Here is a 24,061-nt window from a genome sequence, read left to right as displayed (position 1 = left end):
AGCATTCCCTTTATAATCACTAAAAGCTGTCAGTCATTCAATGAACGTGATCTCAAGTTCTGTTATATTAATCAATCAATTTCTTACATGTCTACACTTGAAGTATAGACCTTATTCAGAGCAGCGCCATGACAGGTTTGAACATCTGCAAAATGGAAAATTTCCAGGTTTGAAAGTGAGGCTATGAGGGTAAGACTTACCATTTCAATGGCATCCGTTGTAAAAGGCTGTATAAAGCTCCTAAATCACTTATCATTTTCCACAGCTTTTTTGTCTACTGAAACATCTTTGAAAGATATTTTTGCAGTGTTTCATAAGCAGAACAATCCAAAATACATTAAATAACAGTACAACTCACTGATGTATGTCTATCCCCACAGCCTCACTTTCATACTAATTTCTTTCATAAAGAAGGCGCTGCTGTGAATAAGGTCTATTAGGTCTATTAGTGCATGTACAGACCTCGTCGCTGGACAAAAACTCAGGTGGTGAGTGGATTCTAACTTCAAAACCTGTGATTGGCCATTGCATTTTAGAAATCAGCAAACATGTCTGTAACTGTGATTGGCTTCATTTTCACCAAAGCGAATACCCATATGCGCATACTCTCTATTAAAGTGTTGCCTGTCAGTATCTAGAGATTTAATACTAACATATAGTTTTTTTCTTTACAAGGAGACATTGGATTTAATTAATAGTTTAATTAATTAATTTACTTTATTTAATAATTAATTTAGCATTTGTTCATAGAAAAAGGCTATAGTTTCTTTTGTACAAACTTCTATGTTGTTTCAATTTTGTAACTTTTCTCTTTTTGTAATGATACTTTATCTGTTTTCTTAAGACAACATTTTGGTTAGCGATGGACAAAGCAGTAAGCATAAAAAGTTTGAGAATTTTGTTCATGTGTGAACGACTTGTTCATTTTGTTTAGGATTTTTTTTCTGACTTTAAGATTTTTGTCTTTTTCCCTAAAATTATCAACATACAGTACATATTTGACTTATTTTGTATGACATTTTAAATAAATTGATAATTTTTAATTATTTTTGTTTGTTTGTGATCTATATTTTCTGTAGAATTTGCTTTGGTACAGCTAGCATGTCATAGTCAATAGTAATTTTTTTGGCCACCCCAATAAAATCACTGGGTCTTACCTGGCCACCCCTGAAAAAATGTTCTGGCTACGCCCCTGCTTTAGAATAGCCATCCATATAATTAGTAATTCCTTCTGTGGGATTTGGTAATACTTGAGTCATTAGTGGGTTACCATAACCTTTACTTTAGAATTAATTATGCATTATTAATTGCAAACCCATAATTAATAGTTTTAGTAGTCCCATGGTCTCTGGCAGATATGAAAACTACTAGCACTATTGCTAATTCATTAATCAGTTTGTAGTTAGTTAATAGTAGTTAGCCTACTAGAATGTTAATCGTGCATTACTCATTTATGTAGGCCTATAGTTATTTATTAATGATTGGACAGTATTCTTAAGTGTTACCTTATGTTTTTACAAATATTTTAAAGCGTTAATGTGAATACAAGAAATAAAGCGAAGGGCAAAACATTATGTCTTTTTACGATATACATTTTTTTTCCTTTTATTTGAAGTTGCACTATTCTATTTTAATAAGGGGTTTCCTGCAAAGTAGCCAATGGATGGACTGAGATTGCACGTCGACCACTACGAAAGATATAAATTGTTTTCTAAGGAAGTGAAACGTGAAACTTAGATCTGCCAACAATTTGAAAACGTATGTGAAAAAGCAGAAGCAGACGCTTTAAAAAATACCTGGAAAAAAATTTCAGTTCGAAATCGTGAAGGTGGCGTGGCGTGTTGATCATTTCTATAGATAACTGTCTATCCGTGGAGACACTTCCGTGAACCAGACTAACTTGACGTTACCTATCAGGATTTGAGAAAAGTCAAGCGGTTTTTTTCCCCACAGTAAAATAGTCACAATGTGATGGTATGTGTGTGTGTCAGTCGGTTTCGTTTTTTTGTAAGGGGTGTGTTCGCGACTGTTTCCCGGGAAGGAAACTCATGTAGGCTACAGTGTGCGAGGAAGATAAAGAGCAAAGGGAAAACTTTGTCTGTGGGATTGTCGTCCATTATTATTTTTTTTAACCTACCTCTCTTAGAGTGAGTTCTCGGAAAAGTTAAAGGAATAAAACACGAAATCAACGGCATCGACATCTTCAGTATTTGAACAACAGGTGAGTTTTCATATGTAGGCTAATTCAAGCAGCAGGATACACTAACGTGTCGTCAGTTAGGCTAACCGGACAAGGTTACACACTAACAAATGTAGCATATTTGAGTTAAATCAGGTAGAAATCCTTCACTAACACTATATTCAGTCAAAATACAGAAGGCCTAGTAGAACGTAGCACTGACTAGAAATTATAATATCAGGTAGCACTTTATTTATTTATTTTTATTAATATTTTAAAATATTATATTATATAATATTAATAATATAATATTATTAAAATGTTCATGTTGGTTCACAGTGCTTTAACTATGCTAAACAGATACAATTTCGATCTTAAAAATGTATTAAATGTTGAGATTAATAACTGAAGATGACGTATTATTGTTCATTATTGGTTAATGTTAATTAATGTAGTAACTTACCACATAAATTATCAATAACAGTTTTTATTAATCACATAATGAGAATGCTTACAAATATGAATTAAATGTTTTTTTTAAAGGATTGTAGATGTGGCTCTTTTAGCAATCCAGTTATTTATTAGTACAATTTTAAAAGTGGTATAGACTTGGTCGGTGCTCACGTAAAAATATTGGGTTAACATTTGGTATAGAACCTTCCCAACTGTGGGTTATTTTAACCCAATGCATTGGGTTAAAAAACAGTTGGGTTAAAAGTAACCCAACAGTACAGTTAACTTTTTATTTTTATTGATGTCATTATTTTAATAAATAAAATACACATTTTCAAATACAGATTGTTTATTTGTATAAAACAATACATACAGGGAGTGCAGAATTATTAGGCACGTTGATTTTCTGATCATATTTTTTTTCCAGGCACATTTGACCAATTCCAAACCACAGTAATCCTAATAACTACTATTGATTTAGTATTTAATAATGTATAAGTGATATATAATTGTTCATGGAGGCTGGAAATGAAAATCACCTTATATTCAGGTGTGCAGAATTATTAGGCATGTTTTCTTTTACAGATAAATTGAGCCAAAAAAGAGATTTAACTCAGACTGAAAAGTCAAAAAGTATTAAATGCCCATGAGAAGGATGCAATACTAATGCAATACTAGACATTGCAGTTAAGGCATGACCATTGGACAGTGAAATGCTCGTTGGGTCAGCAGGGTCAGACAAAAACAGGTGGTGAAGAAAAGACACCTGTTAACTGCAAAAGAATTAAGAATTAAGGTGAAGAATTAAGGGTGAAACCATCAGGAACCCTTTAGTCTCCAGCGCCACCATTTTCCAGAGCTGCAACCTACCTGGAGTCTCCAGAAGTGCAAGGTGTCAGGATCTCAGAGACTTCAGTTAGGTAAAGAATCCTAAAAAATGACCCCCACTAAATAAGAATCATAAGCTGAAGTGTTGTAAAATACATGAAGAAGGTTTTTTTATAGGCTTTATGGACAGATAGGTTGAGAATGACTCTTGAAGGACCAGCACCACATCCTCTAGTACCACTTTTTGAAGAATTCATCTTCCAGAATCTGGCAGTACGTTTTGGGAGTTTATTTTTAGTCCATCTCTGCAAAACGGACTTCAGGATGGACTAAAATGAACTCCCAAAACGTACTGCCAGATTCTGGAAGATGAATTCTTCAAACAGTGGTACTAGAGGATGTGGTGCTGGTCCTTCAAGAGTCATTCTCAACCTATCTGTCCATAAAGCCTATAAAAAAACCTTCTTCATGTATTTTACAACACTTCAGCTTATGATTCTTATTTAGTGGGGGTCATTTTTTAGGATTCTTTACCTAACTGAAGTCTCTGAGATCCTGACACCTTGCACTTCTGGAGACTCCAGGTAGGTTGCAGCTCTGGAAAATGGTGGCGCTGGAGACTAAAGGGTTCCTGATGGTTTCACCCTTAATTCTTCACCTTAATTCTTAATTCTTTTGCAGTTAACAGGTGTCTTTTCTTCACCACATGTTTTTGTCTGACCCTGCTGACCCAACGAGCATTTCACTGTCCAATGGTCATGCCTTAACTGCAATGTCTAGTATTGCATTAGTATTGCATCCTTCTCATGGGCATTTAATACTTTTTGACTTTTCAGTCTGAGTTAAATCTCTTTTTTGGCTCAATTTATCTGTAAAAGAAAACATGCCTAATAATTCTGCACACCTGAATATAAGGTGATTTTCATTTCCAGCCTTCATGAACAATTATATATCACTTATACATTATTAAATACTAAATCAATAGTAGTTATTAGGATTACTGTGGTTTGGAATTGGTCAAATGTGCCTTGAAAAAAAAAATGATCAGAAAATCAACGTGCCTAATAATTCTGCACTCCCTGTATGTTTTAAAATATATTATATATTTTAAATGTCAAACTAAATATTGGGGAGTCTAGCAATTAATGTAAATATACATAAATGTTGAATTCAAACACAGCACATAAATACATTCAAAACCTATATTAAAAACCTACACAAACAATTTACATAGAGTAAACATACATAAAATGTGTACATACAACACAAACATTCAAAATGAATACTAAATTTAAAACTACACAACAGTGTAACAACCTGCCATGAATTTTATGCACATTCTTGCACAGAGAGGTGAAGTTACCGCAAAGACAAAATGTAATTTTTAATTATAAGTTAAAAGTATGATCATATAATATTTAAAGGTCCCATGGCATGAAATTTTTATTTTATGAGGTATTTCAACATTAATATGAGTTCCACTAGCCTGAATATTGTCCCCAAGTGGATAGAAATGTTGATCGGTGTAAAACCGAGTTCTGGCTGTCTTTCTCTGCCTTTGAGAAAATGACAGGCCAGACTAGCCAATCCTGAAGTCTCTTGTTATGACGTCCACACAGGAACGGTTACCTCCCTTTCCTCCCTTTCGCTCGAGAGATCATGGCTTGTGAACGAGTGAATGCTGGCAGTTTCTCAGTGTTTGGATGTACAAATGAAAACAGAAGTCTTTTTTTCAGTTCCTTTTGATCTGTGATCAGTGATTTCTTATGTGTAGCTAATTATTTATTATTCGTGCACACACTGCGGCTTCTCTCTCTCCCGACAGAACGGTGTTTTCGTGTTTTCTATCTTGTGAGTCAGTGTTTTTGTACGTCCTCGTCGCGTCTATCTGTTCTACAATGTGCATACAGTCATGAGTTTCTGCTCAACATCGGCAGACTCACATCTCTTTAGAGATAAACCTCACGCACGCCGAGGCTCAGGCTGCACTGACCGGTCGGCCTTCAACATCCCCGACCCCCAGTACTGCATCTGGCCCACAGCGGAGGCACCAAACGCGGCACGAGATTAAGCAGAAGGGGGGTAAGCGTGAGGGTATCCGGCTAGGCTAGCCAGCTATCCCCACAATAAACTGGATTACATTCGATTACTGCTGTTGTGTCTTTGTTTGCGCTGTGTACTCAATGCGCGTCACTGACGCTTTTCATATGATTGGAACATATCTAAAAATAATGCTATAATCAACACTTACTAACTGTTATGGTACATTGCATGTGTTACAAAGTTGGTAGAATAATGATGAAGACGGACTCGGCGTGACTGGGACTCGTGTTTATTCAGAACTCTCAGATACAAACACAATAAACTCTTGCTGACAGACAGCGCTCTTACAACTCAGTAGTTACTATAAATAACTTATTGCTAACTTATGTTAGCAATCGCTCCGTCTCCATGATGTCCGGTTTGCGAACGAAATCATTCTTTTGAATCGGTTCTTTTTAGTGAAGCGAACCAGTTCACCAAATTGGACTGAATCGCTCTAAACGGTTCGCGTCTCGAGTCAGCGCTGATCCATAATTTACTAAAGTTACTAACTTTCTGACATGAGTGCCAGCCCCTCCGACTAGAAATAAACTAATTACCTGAAGTATATTCTAGTAACTACAACAGTTCACTGAACTGAGACATGCTGAGAACTGATGTGAAGTGAACTCAGGTCCATCCGTCTCTCTGGCAGCAGCTCGTGCGTTGTAGACCTCGTTAAACCACGCCCCCTCTGCTCATTTCAAATGCAAAGATGTCAGCCAATCACAACAGTGGGTGTTTTTACTGAAGTCTCACAGCAGACACGCCTCTTGAAACAGGGCATTCAGCCACAGGGCAAACAGCAGTATAGAAAAAATGCCTTTTATTTCTAAATTATGACATTTTATGATGTAAAAATCATACTAACAATATCAGTACACCTCAGGAATATCATTATAAAATAATAGAAAAATGCCATGCCATGGGACCTTTAAAATGACACTAGCTGTATATTATTTAGGTGTAATCTGGCACTGTTCTGAGATGCATAAAATATTTCTGCTAGTTTACCTGTTTGTTTTGGACTGTGACACAGATCTTTGAGTCTTGAGGAATTATCTGAAAGACTGGACTATTGAGGAGCACACCTAAGAAATAAACCATATTATACAACAGTTAATTTATTTATTTAAATCTGATGGCTGAGCTGACGTTTGTTCATGTTTGGGATATATATGTCAAACGTTAATTTACCGCAGTGCCACGTTAAACAAACATTTGTCAAAAGCCTAAAATCCAGTTAGCCTATATGATGAGCTGTTTGGCATCAATGACAGGGGTTAGATTTAGACAACCGTCAGTTTTCTGCCGTCTTGTAGCTTTATCTGTTTTTTATTTGTTTTTCTTGTTAGTACAGCCATGCACACTGAATTAGTTCAGCATTTACATTTTACGAAGCAAATTTGGAGTTGACATGTCAGTGTCACAATAGTATTCTCAAATTACTGACAATAGCTACGTTTTTTTTGTTGCTTTTTTTTTTATAGCAACCTTCTTTGTCGAAAGACTGGATGATTTATGAAGTAGGCTATAATATTAAAAACAGAGTTTTAGATTAGTTTTCATTGTGTTCCATTCGTGTTTGCCCATGTACATTTTTCATACTTATAATTTATGTCATTGTCACTGAAAACTAGGATAATTATTCTAGACACATTTACCTTTTGTTTCACAGAAAAAGTCACACAGTCCTTAAGGGGGGCGTTTTCCCCCACTCTACCCTAATAACGAGTGTACAGCCAATGTACACTCAACGGCTGTCCAACTTCACACACTCCTTTTCATTCACTCCTTCAAGTGAACTATATTAGTGGACTAACGTAGGGATTAGTGAATGAGGTTTTAGGGGGCGATTTCGGATTCTGTTTCTATGGTTACTGATTGAGTTTGTTCTGTTCAGGTGTGTCTTGTCAATTATCTAGTTAGGTTCTCCCTCTGTGTGTATGTGCATTTAAGCTCAGTGTCTAGTTCAGTTTAGTTGTTTAAGCTAGGTTGTTAAAGTTAAAGGGATAGTTCACCCAAAAATGAAAATTAGTCCATGATTTACTCTCCCTCAAGCCATAGGTGTATATGACATTCTTCTTTCAGACGAATACAATCAGAGTTATATTAAAAAATGTCCTGGCTCTTCCAAGCTTTATAATGGCAGTGAATGGCTGTGTCTGTTTTGAATGACATAAAAGGGACTCCGGGGGGGTTAATAAAGGCCTTCTGAATCGAAGCGAGGCAGTTTATAACGTTTTAAATATGGATATTTTTCTTACACAAACGCATCATTTCGCTTCAGAAGGCCTTTATTAACCCTCCGGAGCCGTGTAGAAAACTTTTATAATGGATAGATGCACTTTTATGGACTTCAAAACAGAAACAGCCATTTACTTCCATTATAAAGTGTGGATTAGCCAGGGCACTTTTTAAGTAAATCATGGGCAAATTTTTATTTTTGGGTGAAATATCCCTTTAAGCTGCTGCATCTAGATCTGATCACCTCTTATTTACTGAAAGACTGGAAAAGGCTTGCTATTCCAAATTGTCTGACTGAGAAACAAGGATATCTGAGTACATGATACAGTTATCACTCTCATCTGAGACAACATCACACTGAGTCATTTGAGAATGGCTTTAATCCACGTCCATTTCCTTTCACATGAAACTTCCCCCAAACTCCTACTCCCTCTCCTGCTGAGATCACCTGAAATACAACCACAATCTATTTGATTTAAATGTCAATTCTCACTATACAGTATTATATGTGTTTTATATCGTTTGAAATGTCTCAGTGCGACTGGTACAAAGATCTCATCACCACAGAAGTAAACAAGAAAATAATAAGAGTTTTTAGAGTTTAGAGATATTTTGCTTATTACGGTGGGTGTGGCTTTTGGAGCTATTTGGTCTCGTCAATACAGGTCATATGGATAGTGATTAAATGTAAATTACCATTGTTAACATGTGTTTCCATTTGAAAAAGATTTCTGTCTTGGTCTGAGCAATATAAGGAAGTGCGACAAAAGGTTTAGGGCTAGATACTGTATTGAGTTCGGCCCGTAACGTGGAATGTCTATTAGATGCTCTGCGTTATGTAATATTCAGCAGTTAGGTATGCATTTCCCACTCTTTAGGCTACTTCAGAGTATTAGATGTTATGTATGGATTATCTTTGAATTAATTATGTAATTGGCATTATACATTTACCTGACTGTTAATAAATTGTTACATTTTGATCTATTCTGACTTACTCTGTAATTATTAATTATCTCTAGTAGTTTATGAACGGATATAATTTCAACAAAGGGTTAAACAGAATAATTAAATGTGTGGTTAACTATTAAATATAAATGACCAAACAACCAATTGGCATTGTAACCTAAATTCGAGATTATGATAAATGGGGTCATATATTAATACAAGATGAAGTGGAAATAATCCCTTCTGCCCAGCTGAAAAGACCGAACGCGCAGTGACCTTCGAACTGCGATCGTTACCTTCATTGGAACGAATTCAGCGGCCTTACATTTGAAACCCAGCTATGTGTCACAATTCACCAGTGTGAGTGCCCGTGATTACCAGCAGAGGGCACTCCAACCCGGACTGTCATTCTATCATAGACTACATTACCCATAATCCTTTGCCCGGACTCATCAGCACTCATTGTTTACACCTGTGTCTCATTTACCTCATTACCTCAGCCTATATAAACCATGTTCACTCTGTCATTCATTGCGAAGTCTTGTTTGTTGTATTTCTGAGCGGTTTCCCTGGTTTCTTGTCTTGGTTTTGGATTACTTGCCTGTTCTGTGGATTACCCTTTTGCCTGTCTTGATTGCCTGTTTGGACTGCTTGCATGTGTATGACCTTTTGCCAGTTTCTTGACTACGGTTGTGGATTGCCCTTTTAATAAAGCTGCGTTTGGATCCTTTGCCATCTGTCTCAGAGCAGTATGTTACTAGCCTGACGTCGTCATACTCAATTCTAGTCAGAATATGAGTCTGATATTGCTCCGTTGGGCTGTGATTATGGGGCGTGTTTCAACTGAACCAGGAAAGACCTCAATTGGATAGACCTACAACCAATCAGAGCAACGGAGCGACGCATAACGTTAGTTATCAAATGTCAACAGAACTCAACTGCACTGTGTTGCCATGTCCGCGGGTTGAAGCGACCCCAATTATGTGACATACAGACCCAGGAATGCGATTTTTAGCTGCCAGCCCTGCCAAAATAACACATATTTTACCCCCCAAATGCCTTTTTTTCCCGGAGAACCCCAACTGGAAAGCTATTGGGCTTGTTTTTGGCTAGTTTTGAGGAACGTTAGCAATTGGGCGGGTTTTGTAGTAAAAACTTGGCAACCCTGTACCTGCACGCACGCTGAAATAAGTAGCCTAACGTTAGAAGAAAAATATGAGTGTAAACGATCTTTGCAGATGTTGTAAAAAAGGATACACAGTGTTTACTTACCAACACGATCATTTCTGAGAGAAATAGTAAAGGTGAATGCATATACGAACAAGTTCTCCGTTTAGGATTAGAACAATACGAACAAGTTCTCCGTTTAGGATTAGAACAAACTCAACCCAAGCGCCTTTGATGATGTAGATGATTACGTTAGTGTTGATCATCTGTCCATCATCGTCTAAAGCCCGCCCTGACAATTTCATTGGTCCGAACAGTTTCTGTTCAGGCATAATTACTTCTCTACCGATCAAGTCCAGACCGAACTGCCCGAGGAAAAATGTTGTGGGCGGGGCTAAGTTCGGCTGGCATCCAGGCTAGTATGTTACACTATGACATGGCCTGAATCCAAAATCACCCCCTATACCCTCAAATAGGGCACTATTTAAGGGGACAGCCATTTGTAGTGGTGTCCGAAACCATAGTGGACGTTATTGAGTGCACTCATTCTATCCCACAATGCACCGCAATAACAAGTGTACAGCCGATGTACACACAACGGCTATCCGAATTCACTCACTCGTTTTCATTCACTCCTTCAACTATATTAGTGGACTAACGTAGAGAATAGTGAATGAGGGTGTAGGGGGCGATTTCGGATTCAGCCCTGGTTTGCATTCTGCATGGAAAAAAAAAAAGATATCCTGGAATATATTTGCTTAACTTGCTTTTCTGGTTTGCATGTTTTCAGAGAGTAATTTTCAGCTGTCCACCATGGCAACAAATAATGGTGAGTGTGTCAAAACCTTACCATCAGCAACCTGATCCTGACAGCATTGTGTTAAATTGCTGTTAACTCAAAGAAATACCCTGTTCTTTGATACTCTTTAAATCCAGGTTACCCCATTGACTTCCAACCACAGAAAAATGCAATTTACTCCACCCCTCCATATAACCAGGGACCAGCCACACCAGGCCACGGTAAGAGAATCTAAGGAAATTTTGGTATCTCAAAAGTATCTTGCTTTTTCAGATCCTTATGTTTAACATGTAGGCTAATGTTTTTCCTTTCGCAAGGTGAGGGGTCCATGATGCCGGTTCCACAGAGACCCGATGGCTGTCCACCAGGACTGGAGTACCTGACCCAGGTAGGGCTTCACTGCTGCGTATGAACAGCTCTGTATGATGCCACTGAAGGATTTTTTGTTTTGTTTTGCATGAGATGGTATCTTCTCAGGAAGTGGTGACTAAGCTTGCTTTAGTTTTGTGGCTTTGAAAGGATTATGAGGATTATGTAAATGCCGTAGTTCTTGAAAAAAACGTGTATTACTAGAGAAATACTTTCGAAACACTGCCATCCATGCCATCCAAAGTCATAATTTTCAATCATTCAATCATTTATTCCCTTTTTACAAAACAGATTGATCAACTTCTTGTCCAGCAGAAAGTTGAGCTAGCTGAAGGTAATTTTTATTTATTTATTTATTTTTTTGTATTACTTGTATTACTTGAATGGGTTTAAATTTAAGGCATATCACGTTTTTTTATAAGCCCAGTCATGTTGGTTACTTTTGTTTGATCATATAAGCTTTACACAACACCCCATAGGAATGAATTGGAAATTTTCATGAACAATGTTATTTTCAGGAAAATTTATGTTTTCATAGAACAGTATCATTTTCACGTCCTGCACCACATTTAAATAGCAAATGCATTTGCTCCCACTTTTGCGCCCATGGGTGTGCTTGGTCTGAAAACGAGGTGTGCTCAGGCACATTGTTGGTGCGTTGCTATTTTGAGGCAACTGAAAACGACTGTGCCATTGACCATCAAAAACCTGTTCTAAAGTCAATAGCGCAATATTTTGTAATTTAAAGAGTGCGTTAGTAATGTGCCTATAGGCGGGTGCACAACGCACATACACTCTGCTTATTACACTTGCGCAGCCGCACACAAACATGTTTAACACTAGAACTGCCAGGGGTCGCTGTATACCTAAAACCGCCAGCGGGTAAAATTGACCCATGCAGATGATTAACTGTTTTGATACGGCCAAAAAACGTAATATGTCACTGTTTTATGCCACCGTCTTCACAAAGTAATGTATAGAGTCATGAAATTATTATTTTTAGTCATCAACTATGTTTTTGTCCTGTTGTTTTATGCTATTTTAAGCAGGCTACAATAAAACATTTTTTTTGTGAATATAGGCTAAATCAGCCTGCAATGACAACGAGAATTAGAAGGAAATAAATACATATTTGTGTGGTGTAATATTATAATAAAATGTCATTAATCACATATTAAGATAACCCATGTTATTTAAAATACCATAAATAGACATTAAAGAGCAATAATATTTCACAGCACTGCATAGGATATATGAAACAACGACAAATTCAAGCACATATTTTCACCTAATTAATTATTAATTTGTTTAGTTATATCACTTATAATTTCAATAAGAGAACAACACCAATAAACTTGGGGTAATCATGAAAATTGTTTTATTCATTACATCATGGATCGGAAATATTTTTTTTTTGTTCAGGAAACGGGCAGACTTGAATAAATAGCAACACAGTAGCAAAAAATACACTCTAAAAATTGCACAACAAAAAATTATAATTAATACAAAGTTTGAACATTTATAAATAGGCTAAAACATCTTCATTTGATTGTGTGTGTGACTGTCTACAGTAAGCCGACACATTGCTCAAATACAGCGCGAAAAGAAAGGAATGGTATTGGGGTAAATTTGACCCGCTGGCGCTTCTAGGTATAAATGCCCCGTTTTTTTTTATATCTGGTTTTATCTAAACATTTTTTAACAACAGGAGATTGTAAATAACACAATTTTAGTAAAAGTCAATGACTGGGAGCCTTGGATATTTTATGTACATTTGAAAAACAGCCATGGGTAAATTTTACCCCATGGCAGTTCTAGTGTTAAATATGGCTTCATAAAGGATTCAAATTTAAAAGATTATTATTGTGTACATAAATATAAAAATGCCTGCATGTCATATGCTTAGGAAGCTTTGGTGGAATCCGGCTTGTCGTGTAGATGTTCTGCTCGCGCATTTTAACCTTGCGCACAAGCAGATCCGTTTCCCCACAAGAGAAGCGTTCAGTTTTTTCGCTTGCAAATTCCGCCATGTAAATAGTGAATCCGCCATGGCGCGAGCGCAACTGGCTTTTAAAGGGAATGGGAGATGAGACTCTGATTGGTTTATTGCACATTATGCCCAAAAAACACCCATTACTCATTAAGAGAATAGGTACAACCCTTTTAGACCATGCGCTGGGCGTACCGACCATTTTTCCCACCATTAAACTAGCAAAAGTGAATTTGGACATGCCCCAAGTGCACTTGCGCAGTGTAGTAATTATATTTGAAAACAGTCTAATCATATGGCAACAGTTGCTTAAGTAGGATTGCGTAGAAATCTTTTTAAGGTGGGGCTTATTGCAGTGAGTGCATGCAACTTGACAAATATACAGGTCTTTATTTATAATTTTGTTTTTATTGTGTTATTGTTTCATATCGCAGTTATATTGGGCTGGGAGACCAATAATAAGTACATGGTGAAGAACAGTCTGGGGCAACAGGTGTTTTATGTGGCTGAGGAAAACGACTGCTGTAACAGACAGTTCTGTGGACCATTGCGCTCATTCGTCCTCCATGTTCAGGATAACTTGGGACAGGAAGTGATGACGCTCACACGCCCTTTGAAGTGTGGAAGCTGCTGCTTCCCCTGTTGCCTGCAAGAGGTAAAACATATTTCTGTTCATTAAATAATTAGTTTAGTCGGGTTTCAAAGCCTTGGATTTGAATGTCAGGGCTTAGTGCTCTTTCACCAACATGATAATAGGCTAAAATATAGTATAAACAGCAATATTGTGAAATATAATTACTGTTTAATAAATATAAATAATTTTTTAGGTGGGGTTGAATAGGTTTTCTGTCTTGCTAGTATATTTTGTTCCTAATTTATCTTTTTAAATGTTCTGTTAATTATTATTACCCTATGCCAACCTTTTTTCATGTATATTTGTTAGGATGTAAGTTTTATTTGTTTTATTTATTGTAAGGTTTATATGCAATCATGTTTTACAGTAAAATGAGGAAGTTCTCAGTCATATTTTTAAATCAACTTGACTATTACATGCAATGCCACCATCAATTGTCATGCTTGTGGTTGAATTAACAGCTTAAATGCCACCTATTAGTTGTGTATAATATTAAAGATCTACTATATTTTCAGTATAGTTGCCTAAACTGCTCAAATCGCTGCTGATGTGTCTTTTGTCTGCCTCTTAGCTTGAAATCCAGTCTCCACCAGGCAACCCGATTGGATATGTGATCCAGAATTGGCATCCTTTTATTCCCAAGTTTACCATTCAGAATGAGAAAAGAGAAGCAGTTCTGAAGATTGTGGGGCCATTCTGTGCCTGCAGATGCTGTACCGATGTGAACTTTGACGTATGAACCATATAAGACAGAAATATTGTTGATAGTTTGATAATTTGACTTAAAGGGTTACTTCAGCGATTAGTATTAAGCTTTGTATCAGTAGAAACCCGGTAGTATATACAAATTATCGTACTTTCCCCTCTCATGTCCCCATGAGATGAGAGAATTATGCATTTTATTTCTGGAAAAAAAATGTGGCCAAAGGCTAGAGACTACAGCCAGTAGTAGGAGCTAGTTCCGCATGTTATCAACCATAGGGTTCTCACTCACAGAATGTAAATGCGCACGGCCGCTCGGCTCGGGCATTTATAACGGAGCAGTGGGAGCAAAGTGAGTGTTACAACTTTTCAATGAATTCCAATGAATTCAGTTTTTAATTGTAGTGTCTATTCTCTAACCGAACAAAATTATTTTATTACTATGAAAATCAAAACGACGGTGGGGGCCGTGTCATAGTGGGCAAGAGATGTAACCAGTGGCCGTGGCTTTGGAAGTGGCCTCGTTGGGCAGCAAAGCAAGTGCATTCTGGGAGTTGTCGTCTTTCATTTACATGAGACAAAAATACATTTTCTGTCTTTTCTCAGTCTAGAAGGCACCAAAAATTATTTCACATTTCTACTACATAAATTACCCAGTTTAAAAACACAATCATCTTCCCAGCGCTGAAGTACCCCTTTAACATGTTCTTGCTTTAAATATTGCTCCATTTTGTAACCCCGTACTTCCTCTTTCAAATGGGAAGACCAAAAAAAGAAAAACACAAAGATCCTTTCACAGTACCACAAAAAATTTTGCATTATCATAAATATTCATTTATTTGCTTCTAAACAGGTTTTGTCAATGGATGAGTCAACAAAGGTGGGCAAAATCGCTAAACAGTGGACAGGTCTGGTGAGAGAAGCTTTCACTGATGCAGACAATTTTGGAATATCCTTTCCTATGGACCTGGATGTGAAGATTAAAGCTGCTCTTTTTGGAGCATGTTTTCTCATAGTAAGCAAAAACAAGACATTATCGCATGTCATTATATTTCTTGTTGGACCAGTTTTCTAGTCTTCCTCTATAGGCTCTTTGTTTCAGCATAGTTAATAATCTGATATTCTTCTCTTGTAGGACTTCATGTTCTTTGAACACAGTAAATAAACGATAATTTTCTGGGTGTCATGTAAGTACATTTATATTGCATATGGGGGTATTTAAAAAAATGTCCACTGCATGATTTGTCACATGGTTCTAACTATTGTCTTTCAATTAATATTTCAGGTTGAATTTATAACTCCTTATTCTGAACATGGATTCAAATGTGGATCACCACTAGGTGACAGCAATTCCCTTTTCTATAATGTTGAGATGTTCTCAGCATCATGTACCTGCTCTATGGAAAGTTTTGCTAAACAATTAAATACCTTCAAAACTTTAAGGCATGTTTTCACACAATATACATAAACTTGTAAAAGCAAAAATGATTCATTTTGCTCTCTCTTTTTTTGGCCGTTGCTTATTTTTTTAAAGATACAATTTCATCCATTCCACAGTGAAAAGGGGTAATATCTAAATGAACTGATTTTATTAATGTCAACAATAGTATTTAACATCACTAAATCAACCTTAATACATAAATGTATACCAAGAAAAGTATTTTAATGGGTTAAATTAGGTAGAACAAGCTATTTAAGGTAACAATTGCAGGCTACTTTTTAGTCTATCCATAACTGATCACTGGTGGTGCATTTTATATTCAAACATTTCAGATTGTAAAAAGCAGTTAACATAAATATAACTGTAATTATTCTCATTATTCTAAATAACATCCACTGTTTCATTTAGCACTTACTGCCGTTTTCCCAAAGTGCTCTTCAACTCCTCATTATGCCTTCTTGGAAGTTAAGGAGGCATTAGATAATGAATAACACAATCACTTTTTTTTTACCTTTGCTTTCTTGTTATTCAAGTTGTAATGTTGCTCAGCAACAACACCTCAATTACACTCCATAAGGAAACATTCAAAATTATCCCTGAAAAAAGTCATTAGTTTTATCTTGGAAAATAGACTTTTCACGAAAATAAATTATTTTCACAGTTGCAACAAAGGACAACTCTGTTTAGTAGAAAGAAAAAAATTTAGAAGGACCCCTCGAAATTCACCTTTTAGTTTTAGAATAATGTACTATGATCATAATAGCACACTACATTTTAATGGTAATATTTGTGCAGTATATATGTGCAGATTATGCTAATTTTCTGCATTCATAGAATGTCCCAAAATGTAAGAGCACACTGTATCCCACAATGCATTGCACTTGTGGCAAATGAACCAGGTGCTTCTCATTTTGTCTTTCTAAACAGAGCTGTCTGGAAAAAAAAAACACTGAATTAATGTAAAAAGTCTATGGAACAACATATATTTACTTCTTCAATCCCCCCTCCAATTCATTGGTGCATGTGCCAAATAAAGTTTCTTAAAAATAAAATAAAACATCACAATGTAAAAAGTTTCTCAATCTCATCATCATAAATCCCTCTTACATTTTTAACCTCTGCCATCCAACCACCAGATATAATTTGATATCTACAAAGGCTTCTCATATTTGTGACTTTGTCTCACATGACTTTTTATCTCTCATTGCGACTTAATATCTTGTGACGTGTGACTGTTTCTTGAATTTGTATATTCTTATATCTCACATAGCTACTTTATATCTTATAATGTATATATTTTATACTTTATTTCTTGTATTTGTAAGTTTATATCTCACAATGCGACTTTATTTCGTGTATTTGTGATATTATATCTCCCAATATGAATATATCTGGACTGTTTCTTGTATGTTGAACATTATATCTCACAATGTGACTTAATTGTTTATATTTTTTGCTTTATATTTCACAAAGTGACTAGCCTATATCTCATCATGTGATCATTTCTTATATTTGCAACTTTATATGTCAGAATGTGACAATATATCTTGCAATGTCACTTTATTTGTCATATTTGTGAGTTGATATCCCGCAATGTAACTTTATATCTCACAATGTGATTTGTTGTAGCTATTTGAGACTATCAGATATTGCCATTTTATATCTAGGGATGTGACTATTTATTGTATTTGCAACCTCATATATATAATGTGAATATTTCTCACATTGAGACTTTATTTCTCACAATGTGACTTTATATCTTGCGAAGTGACTGTTTCTTGTATTTGCAGGTTTATATCTCACATTGCTACTTTATTTCTTGTATTTGTGAGTTTATATCAAACAAAATATGTGTTTGCACTAATGCACGTGAAATGCAAGTCAATTCTGGTTTCAACAGTATATTCAAAGGTATTTGAGCTGATTAGTACACTTTTGTAATAAATGTTTTTTTTTTTTAGTCCAGTATATAACACCAATGTAAGTAAATTCTGTAACTTTGCCGAAGAAACCATCTCGCTCCTCTGGAGAAGGCTGTAAACTTCCAAGCTGGGAGAAATAGTGGTAGCAGGGCTGCTGGATGTATTTGGTTTGATCAATAATGGAGGACTCATCTGCTGATGGAAGCGCAGAGAGACCTAGACAGCCTCTAATGAAAGGGCTTGATTGATGTTGTGCTCTGATGTGTTTGTGACAGCAGCCAAAGGCCTCACCTCATGGAGCTCTACCCACAACTCGCCACCGTTCACACAGTTCACATACAGCCACAATCCACTGTTGTTCATAGGCGATAGACACTTGTCTCTGCCTCCATCCTCTGTACGCTAAAAGCATTTAGTCCCTTGAAGCGTATTAATAAAGCATTGAGTTGGTGCAGTAGTTTAATATGCTGGATCTGATCATTAGGATCTTCAATTTGTATCCTAGTGCTCACAGAGCGAGGTGGGTAAATTACAGTTGCATCTTCTGAAATTATAGTCCTGTTACTGACAGAAGTTATAATTATTGGTTAGTAACCATCTGTAACCTATGCTTTCTTGATTCTAAGTAAATTTAAGAAATATTCTGGGTTTAATAAAAAGTCAAGCTCAATCAACAGCACTTGCAGCCCATTTTGATAACCACAAAAATGAGTCGGTAAAGCACTTACAGTGGAAGTGAATGAGGCCCATCCATCAACATGAAATAGAATAGCCACGAGATATAAACAATATGAATATTAATCTAGAATAGTTAATCATAGATTAAAGGGGCTATATGCAACTTTTTCCCCAAAATAAACGTAACAATAGCCTTTTTATGTTACCATTTATGACTCAAACATCTCCTGATGAGCATACTGACACCTTGTCCGCTCACAGTGGGTGCACCTATAAGCCTGTATCCTATTTTTCCTATTTTCTGGCGGGTCGTCTTTTCCCGCGCTGTCTGCGGATGTGACGTCACCACCACTGCGAGAGCGAGCAGAAAAAGAGAGCAGTTCTGTTTTTTGGCCACAGGTGTCAGTCGCGAGTTAAAATTTCAGAAAAACGCATATAGCCCCTTTAAGTACAGATTACTAACACTGAACTAAAATAAACAGTTAATCTGTGAGTGTGCATTACAGTAGTTATTCAATACAGGTGCTGTGGAAGAAAAATAAAAATAAGCCTAAACAAAAAACTGCTGCTGACACCAGAAGAGAGCGGTTTAAGACTGGCAGAGGACCTGCAAATAAAGATTGGATGAATTACTGACAGAAATGCAGCTTTAGAGAACATAGATGACGTGATTCCCAATACCGGTGTCCTGACATTTCATCCTACCCGTCAGATTGTCCTACCAAGGCTTACTGCGCATGCCCACATCAACATTTTTTATTTTTATTTTTTATATTTACATTTTAAGGGTAGGGATAGGGGTAGGTATGGATATAAATGGATATTAATAAAGCAAATCACATTAATATGATTCTGGTAGCACAATCTGATAGGTAGCATTTTACATCCATATTTAATATTTATCTATTTAAAATATTTACATAGTTTTAAGGGTAGGTTCAGGGTAGGAGTAGGTATGGATATTAATAAAGCCTCAAATCAGATGAATATGATGCTGGTAGCACAATCTGATAGGCAGCATTTTTTGCTGTCGAATCGTGCTACCTGTTTTAATGGGAGGTAGCAAAATCTGACAAGGTAGGACAAATCGACAGAACAGTTTGAGTGAGCAATTATCAGTATTTAACCGGACGAAAATATATTTATTCAATATTATCCACATTATATTTCACCTGCAGCAGCATTGAGAACTTTTGTAATGATACGTTTGGCCATTAACTTTGCAAACACATGAGAGGAGTCTAAAGACCCACGAAAGGCAGATCAACGAGCGACTACATTTCTCTCCGATACGGTAGGAAATTAAATTTAAAGTGGGGGATTTGAACTGTGACGATGATTGACATTTTAAACGGTGACGGGACGCACGTAACAGAGTCCGTTAAAGATGACGAAGTAGTCCCAAAGCTTGCATACTCTTCTGCTACACACTCAAAAGTATGTACTTTTTCTTCACAAAAAGAGTACATACTTTTAGGACGTAGTATAAGTAGGCGAATTGGGACGCAGCCCATGACTGAGGTTCCCCTGAGCAAGACACCTAACCCCCAATCGCTCTCCGTACACCGCAGAGAATGGCTGCCCACTGCCCCAGGTGTGTGTCCACAGTTTGCAGTGTGTGTGTGTGTGTGTGTGTGTGTGTGTGTGTGTGTGTGTGTGTGTGTGTGAGTGTGTGTGTGTTAACTACTCACTGCTCCTAATATGCCTGCACTAATTTGGGCTTAAACGCAGAGGACAAATTTAGATTATTACCATCATGGGTCACTTCACTTTGTTATTTTAATCAAAGCTATACCTGCCTTCTGGTAAATTCAGTTTAAGCCCTTATTTTAGTCCTGGAGAAGCTCTAGTCTAGAAAATCATTTTATTAAACTCTGGACTAGACTATGAATAGGACTATTTAAAAACATAAGAGAAAGCATATTAATATGGTTTAAAGGGCCAGGAAACCACCCCTATGTGTTTTATATTTGACACAACATGTACTCCATCTGTTTTTCGTTCATAGCAGAACTATGGTTCATTCCTGAATGATTCCAACCTGATCTCATGAAATAGAATCTTGAAAATGTAACTATTTTACAACTTTGTATGAGGTTGTATGATGTAAACACTGGAATGCCAGTCTCTTGTGAATGCGCGTACGACAGTTAGCAGAAGTTAGAGATTACGGTTTGTAAAATTTTAAATATGGATATTTATGTTATAATATAACTTTGATTGTATTCGTCTGAAAGAAGAATGTCATATACACTTAGGACGTCTTGAGGGTAAGTAAATCATGGAGTAATTTTAATTTTTTGGGGAACTATCCCTTTAAATGTACAATTTTTAGAAGAAAAAAAAGCAAGCAAGCAGGATTGTCCACCCTTAACCCTTAACCCAATCCTTAACAGGATTGTCGTACCGAACTGTCAGTGGGGATAAGCAGAACATTTGAAAACATACAAATTAGATCATATAAATTAATACGAGCCATCAATTCAACAAACGTAAAATAGTTAAGAACTGAAATATAATGTAAGTAGCTTTTCATTCCTGAATGAATCGCATTTTGAATAAATTGTTTGAATGAATGATTCAATAATTCACTCATAAAGAGAGTCACTTATCACCACCTACTGGTAAAATGATGTAACCTCCAAAAAAATCCCCACCACTAGTGTGCAGAGTCTGTCTGGAATGCAGGGCACATACAGACAAGCGGAGCGATACAGGCACTCAGGCACACACCTTTTATTATTCACAGGTGAGTGACGTGACCGCCATTCTAACTCTATAGCATTTTATAGAGAGTGGGAAACTCCACCACCAGCTTCCACCTGGATGATGCAATGGCAGTCATAGTGCACCACACACCAGCTGCCAGAAGAGAGGGGACAGAATGATGCAGCCAGTTCATAGAAGGGGGCTTAAGAGACCATGAGTGATAGAGGCCTAATCGTAAAATGTCCACAGAGTGAGCAGAAACTTTTGTTTTTCCAGTGAGGTCCCCCAACCAGGTACTGGCTATATTTAGCTCTGCTAAGCTTCTTTGGGTAAACACAGTGGATAGCTGCAGGCTAATGGCTGCTAGCCAAACATTACATATATTGCCTGTGGTCAATGAGTGAAAACCAAAGCTGATGGAAACCCATACTGATTTTTGACTTCCCAAGTTAGTCAATTATACTTCTGTAGATGTTTTCCATAAGTTCTTTCTGCTGATTTGACATGCATTCGGCCAAACTATCCTTGTGAAAAAGGTCACTTAATTGTATTGAATTTGCACTTGTAGTGCACTTTAAATCTTAAGATAATAATAATAAAAAAACTTTACTTGCAGATAATATAATTTGTAATTTTAAAAAAGCCACTAAAAGACCAAAGTATACTTTGGCCGTAATTTCAGGAGGGTCTGCGCATCCGTGCACAGCCCATTTTTTTTGTCCGTGTTGACTGTCACGGTGCACTTACAATAGTGTAACCAGTCCTATTCGACCCACTCTGAGCAGGATTCAAACCGGCGTCTCCAGCATGGGAGGTGGGTGCACTAACAAAGATGCTAAAGACCACAGTCTCTATAGCGTCAGTCTCTAGCACGCCTCTTGGGGCCAGGGGAGTGAGCTTTGGCATGTCCACTAGATAGTGCGCAAGTGCCGAACTTTGAAAGGCTCACACACTCAGATGTGTGATGGAGCGGAACACAAAATTATTTTTATATACCCGGGCCTTAATTGTACTTAAAGAGAGTACACTTACATGGCTAAGTATATGCACAATTTTTAAAGAGTTCACTTTGCATTAATGTTAAATTAAAAGTTCCCTTTTGAGTGGAACTCAATGCCGCGTCATGGCTTGACTCTGTGGAAACACTTTGTCTAAAGTACGTGTCTATACACGCTAATCTTTGATTGGCCAAACATATGGACGTTGTGACGTAGTGTAGTGCGTCACAAAGACCATAAATAAATGCCTAAATTGCATGTTGTCAGCTTATCTGTCTTCAGAAGCCGCATCTATGTAAGTGTAAATCAAATGTGTGAACAAAATTAGTGACACGAGTTAGTCTGTATAATGTCAGGAAATCAGAAAATAGAGAGCATGTGACACTATATACATGCCCCCACATATGACGAGAATTAATCATGTCTCTGAGTTGTTTTTTTGGGAGTTGGGCACAGTCAGTTCTCGAGGGGGCAGGCTGTGTTCATGTGAGGGTTCAATAATCAGCTCTTCCATCTGGCTCTCTTCTCAAGGGATTAAAGTCAGACATCTGCGTCCCAGGGTAAAAAGGGTTAACACGGAGCTTAAGATGGGTGTCCCCTTTTCTCTCATTCCACAGCCTATAATCAGTCCAATTTTTGGATATTGAAGCTCGCTCTGTGATTTTTTTTCCCATTGGCCCATTTTTAGTATAAAAGTATATGTTTAAGTGTACTATAAGTGTAACAGTGCACTACTAATTCACAACTAGGGGAGAGCGGGACACAACCTAACACTTTTCGACTTTCTCAGTTTGTGTAAATCCACTTAGGGTTCAGAGTATTTATTTTTTCCCACATACATTTTACACATGTCTAGTACAATTATGTGGTTGTTTCATTAACACAGCTTATACTTTTTCTCTTGATTTACCCGAAAAGAATGGAAGTGAAATGTCACAACATGCCCCATAGGTGGGGTACATTGTAACATGTGAGAGGCTAATTGTAACATGACACCTTAAATTGATATAGGAATAAAAAATAAAAAAATAAAAACACAAAAAAAAATCATTAAAGGTCCCATGGCATGAAATTTTCATTTTATGAGGTTTTTCAACATTAATATGAGTTCCCCTAGCCTGAATATTGTCCCCAAGTGGATAGAAATGTTGATCGGTGTAAACCCGAGTTCTGGCTGTCTTTCTCTGCCTTTGAGAAAATGACAGGCCAGACGAGCCAATCATGAAGTCTCCTGGTTTGACGTCCAAGCAGGAACGGTTACCTCCCTTTCCTCCACCCAGAGAATCTGGCACGCCCATGCGAGCGCCATATTTGTTTGTCCTGGAGAGATCATGGCTTGTGAACGAGTAAACGCTGGCAGTTTCTCAGTGTTTGGATGTACAAATGAAAACAGAAGTCATTATCTTTTTTCAGTTCCTTCTGATCTGTGATCAGTGATTTCTGATGTGTAGCTAATTATTTATTATTCGTGCACACAATGCGGCTTCTCTCTCTCCTGACAGAACGGTGTTTTCGTGTTTTCTATCTTGTGAGTCAGTGTTTTTGTACGTCATCGTCGCGTCTATCGGTTCTAAAATGTGCATACAGTCATGAGTTTCTGCTCAACATCGGCAGAGCCACATCTTTAGAGAAAAACTTCACACACGCCGAAGCTCGGGCTGCACTGGCCGGTCGGCCTTCAACATCCCCGACCCCCAGTACTGCATCTGACCCACAGCGGAGGCACCAAACGCGGCGTGAGATTAAGCAGAAGGGGGTAAGCGTGAGCATATCCGGGCTAGCCAGCCTAGCCCCACAATAAACTGGATTACATTAGATTACTGCTGTTGTCACTTTGTTTGCACGGTGTACTCAACGCGCGTCACTGACGCTTTTATTTTAAAAATAATGCTATTATCAACACTTACTTTTAACTCGT

At 37.1% G+C, this 24,061-nt stretch overlaps 1 protein-coding gene across 1 annotated transcript; it reads left to right on the top strand.

The window, feature by feature from the left end:
• Positions 1-1,713: 1,713 nt before the first annotated feature.
• Positions 1,714-18,861, top strand: LOC307127263 (phospholipid scramblase 1-like). The gene is made up of 10 exons (XM_079818392.1): positions 1,714-2,221; positions 10,692-10,730; positions 10,838-10,921; positions 11,018-11,088; positions 11,361-11,403; positions 13,494-13,714; positions 14,265-14,426; positions 15,249-15,410; positions 15,531-15,582; positions 15,681-18,861. Exons 2-9 carry the CDS (start codon positions 10,715-10,717, stop codon positions 15,558-15,560), a joined length of 789 nt encoding a protein of 262 aa, XP_079674518.1. The 5' UTR covers positions 1,714-2,221; positions 10,692-10,714; the 3' UTR covers positions 15,561-15,582; positions 15,681-18,861.
• Positions 18,862-24,061: the final 5,200 nt, after the last annotated feature.

The sequence above is a fragment of the Gobio gobio genome (assembly GCF_949357685.1).
Source record: "Gobio gobio genome assembly, chromosome: 6".
NCBI lineage: Eukaryota > Metazoa > Chordata > Actinopteri > Cypriniformes > Gobionidae > Gobio > Gobio gobio.
The sequence above is the reverse complement of the archived record's forward strand: the minus strand, read 5'-3'. Positions and strand labels throughout refer to the sequence as shown.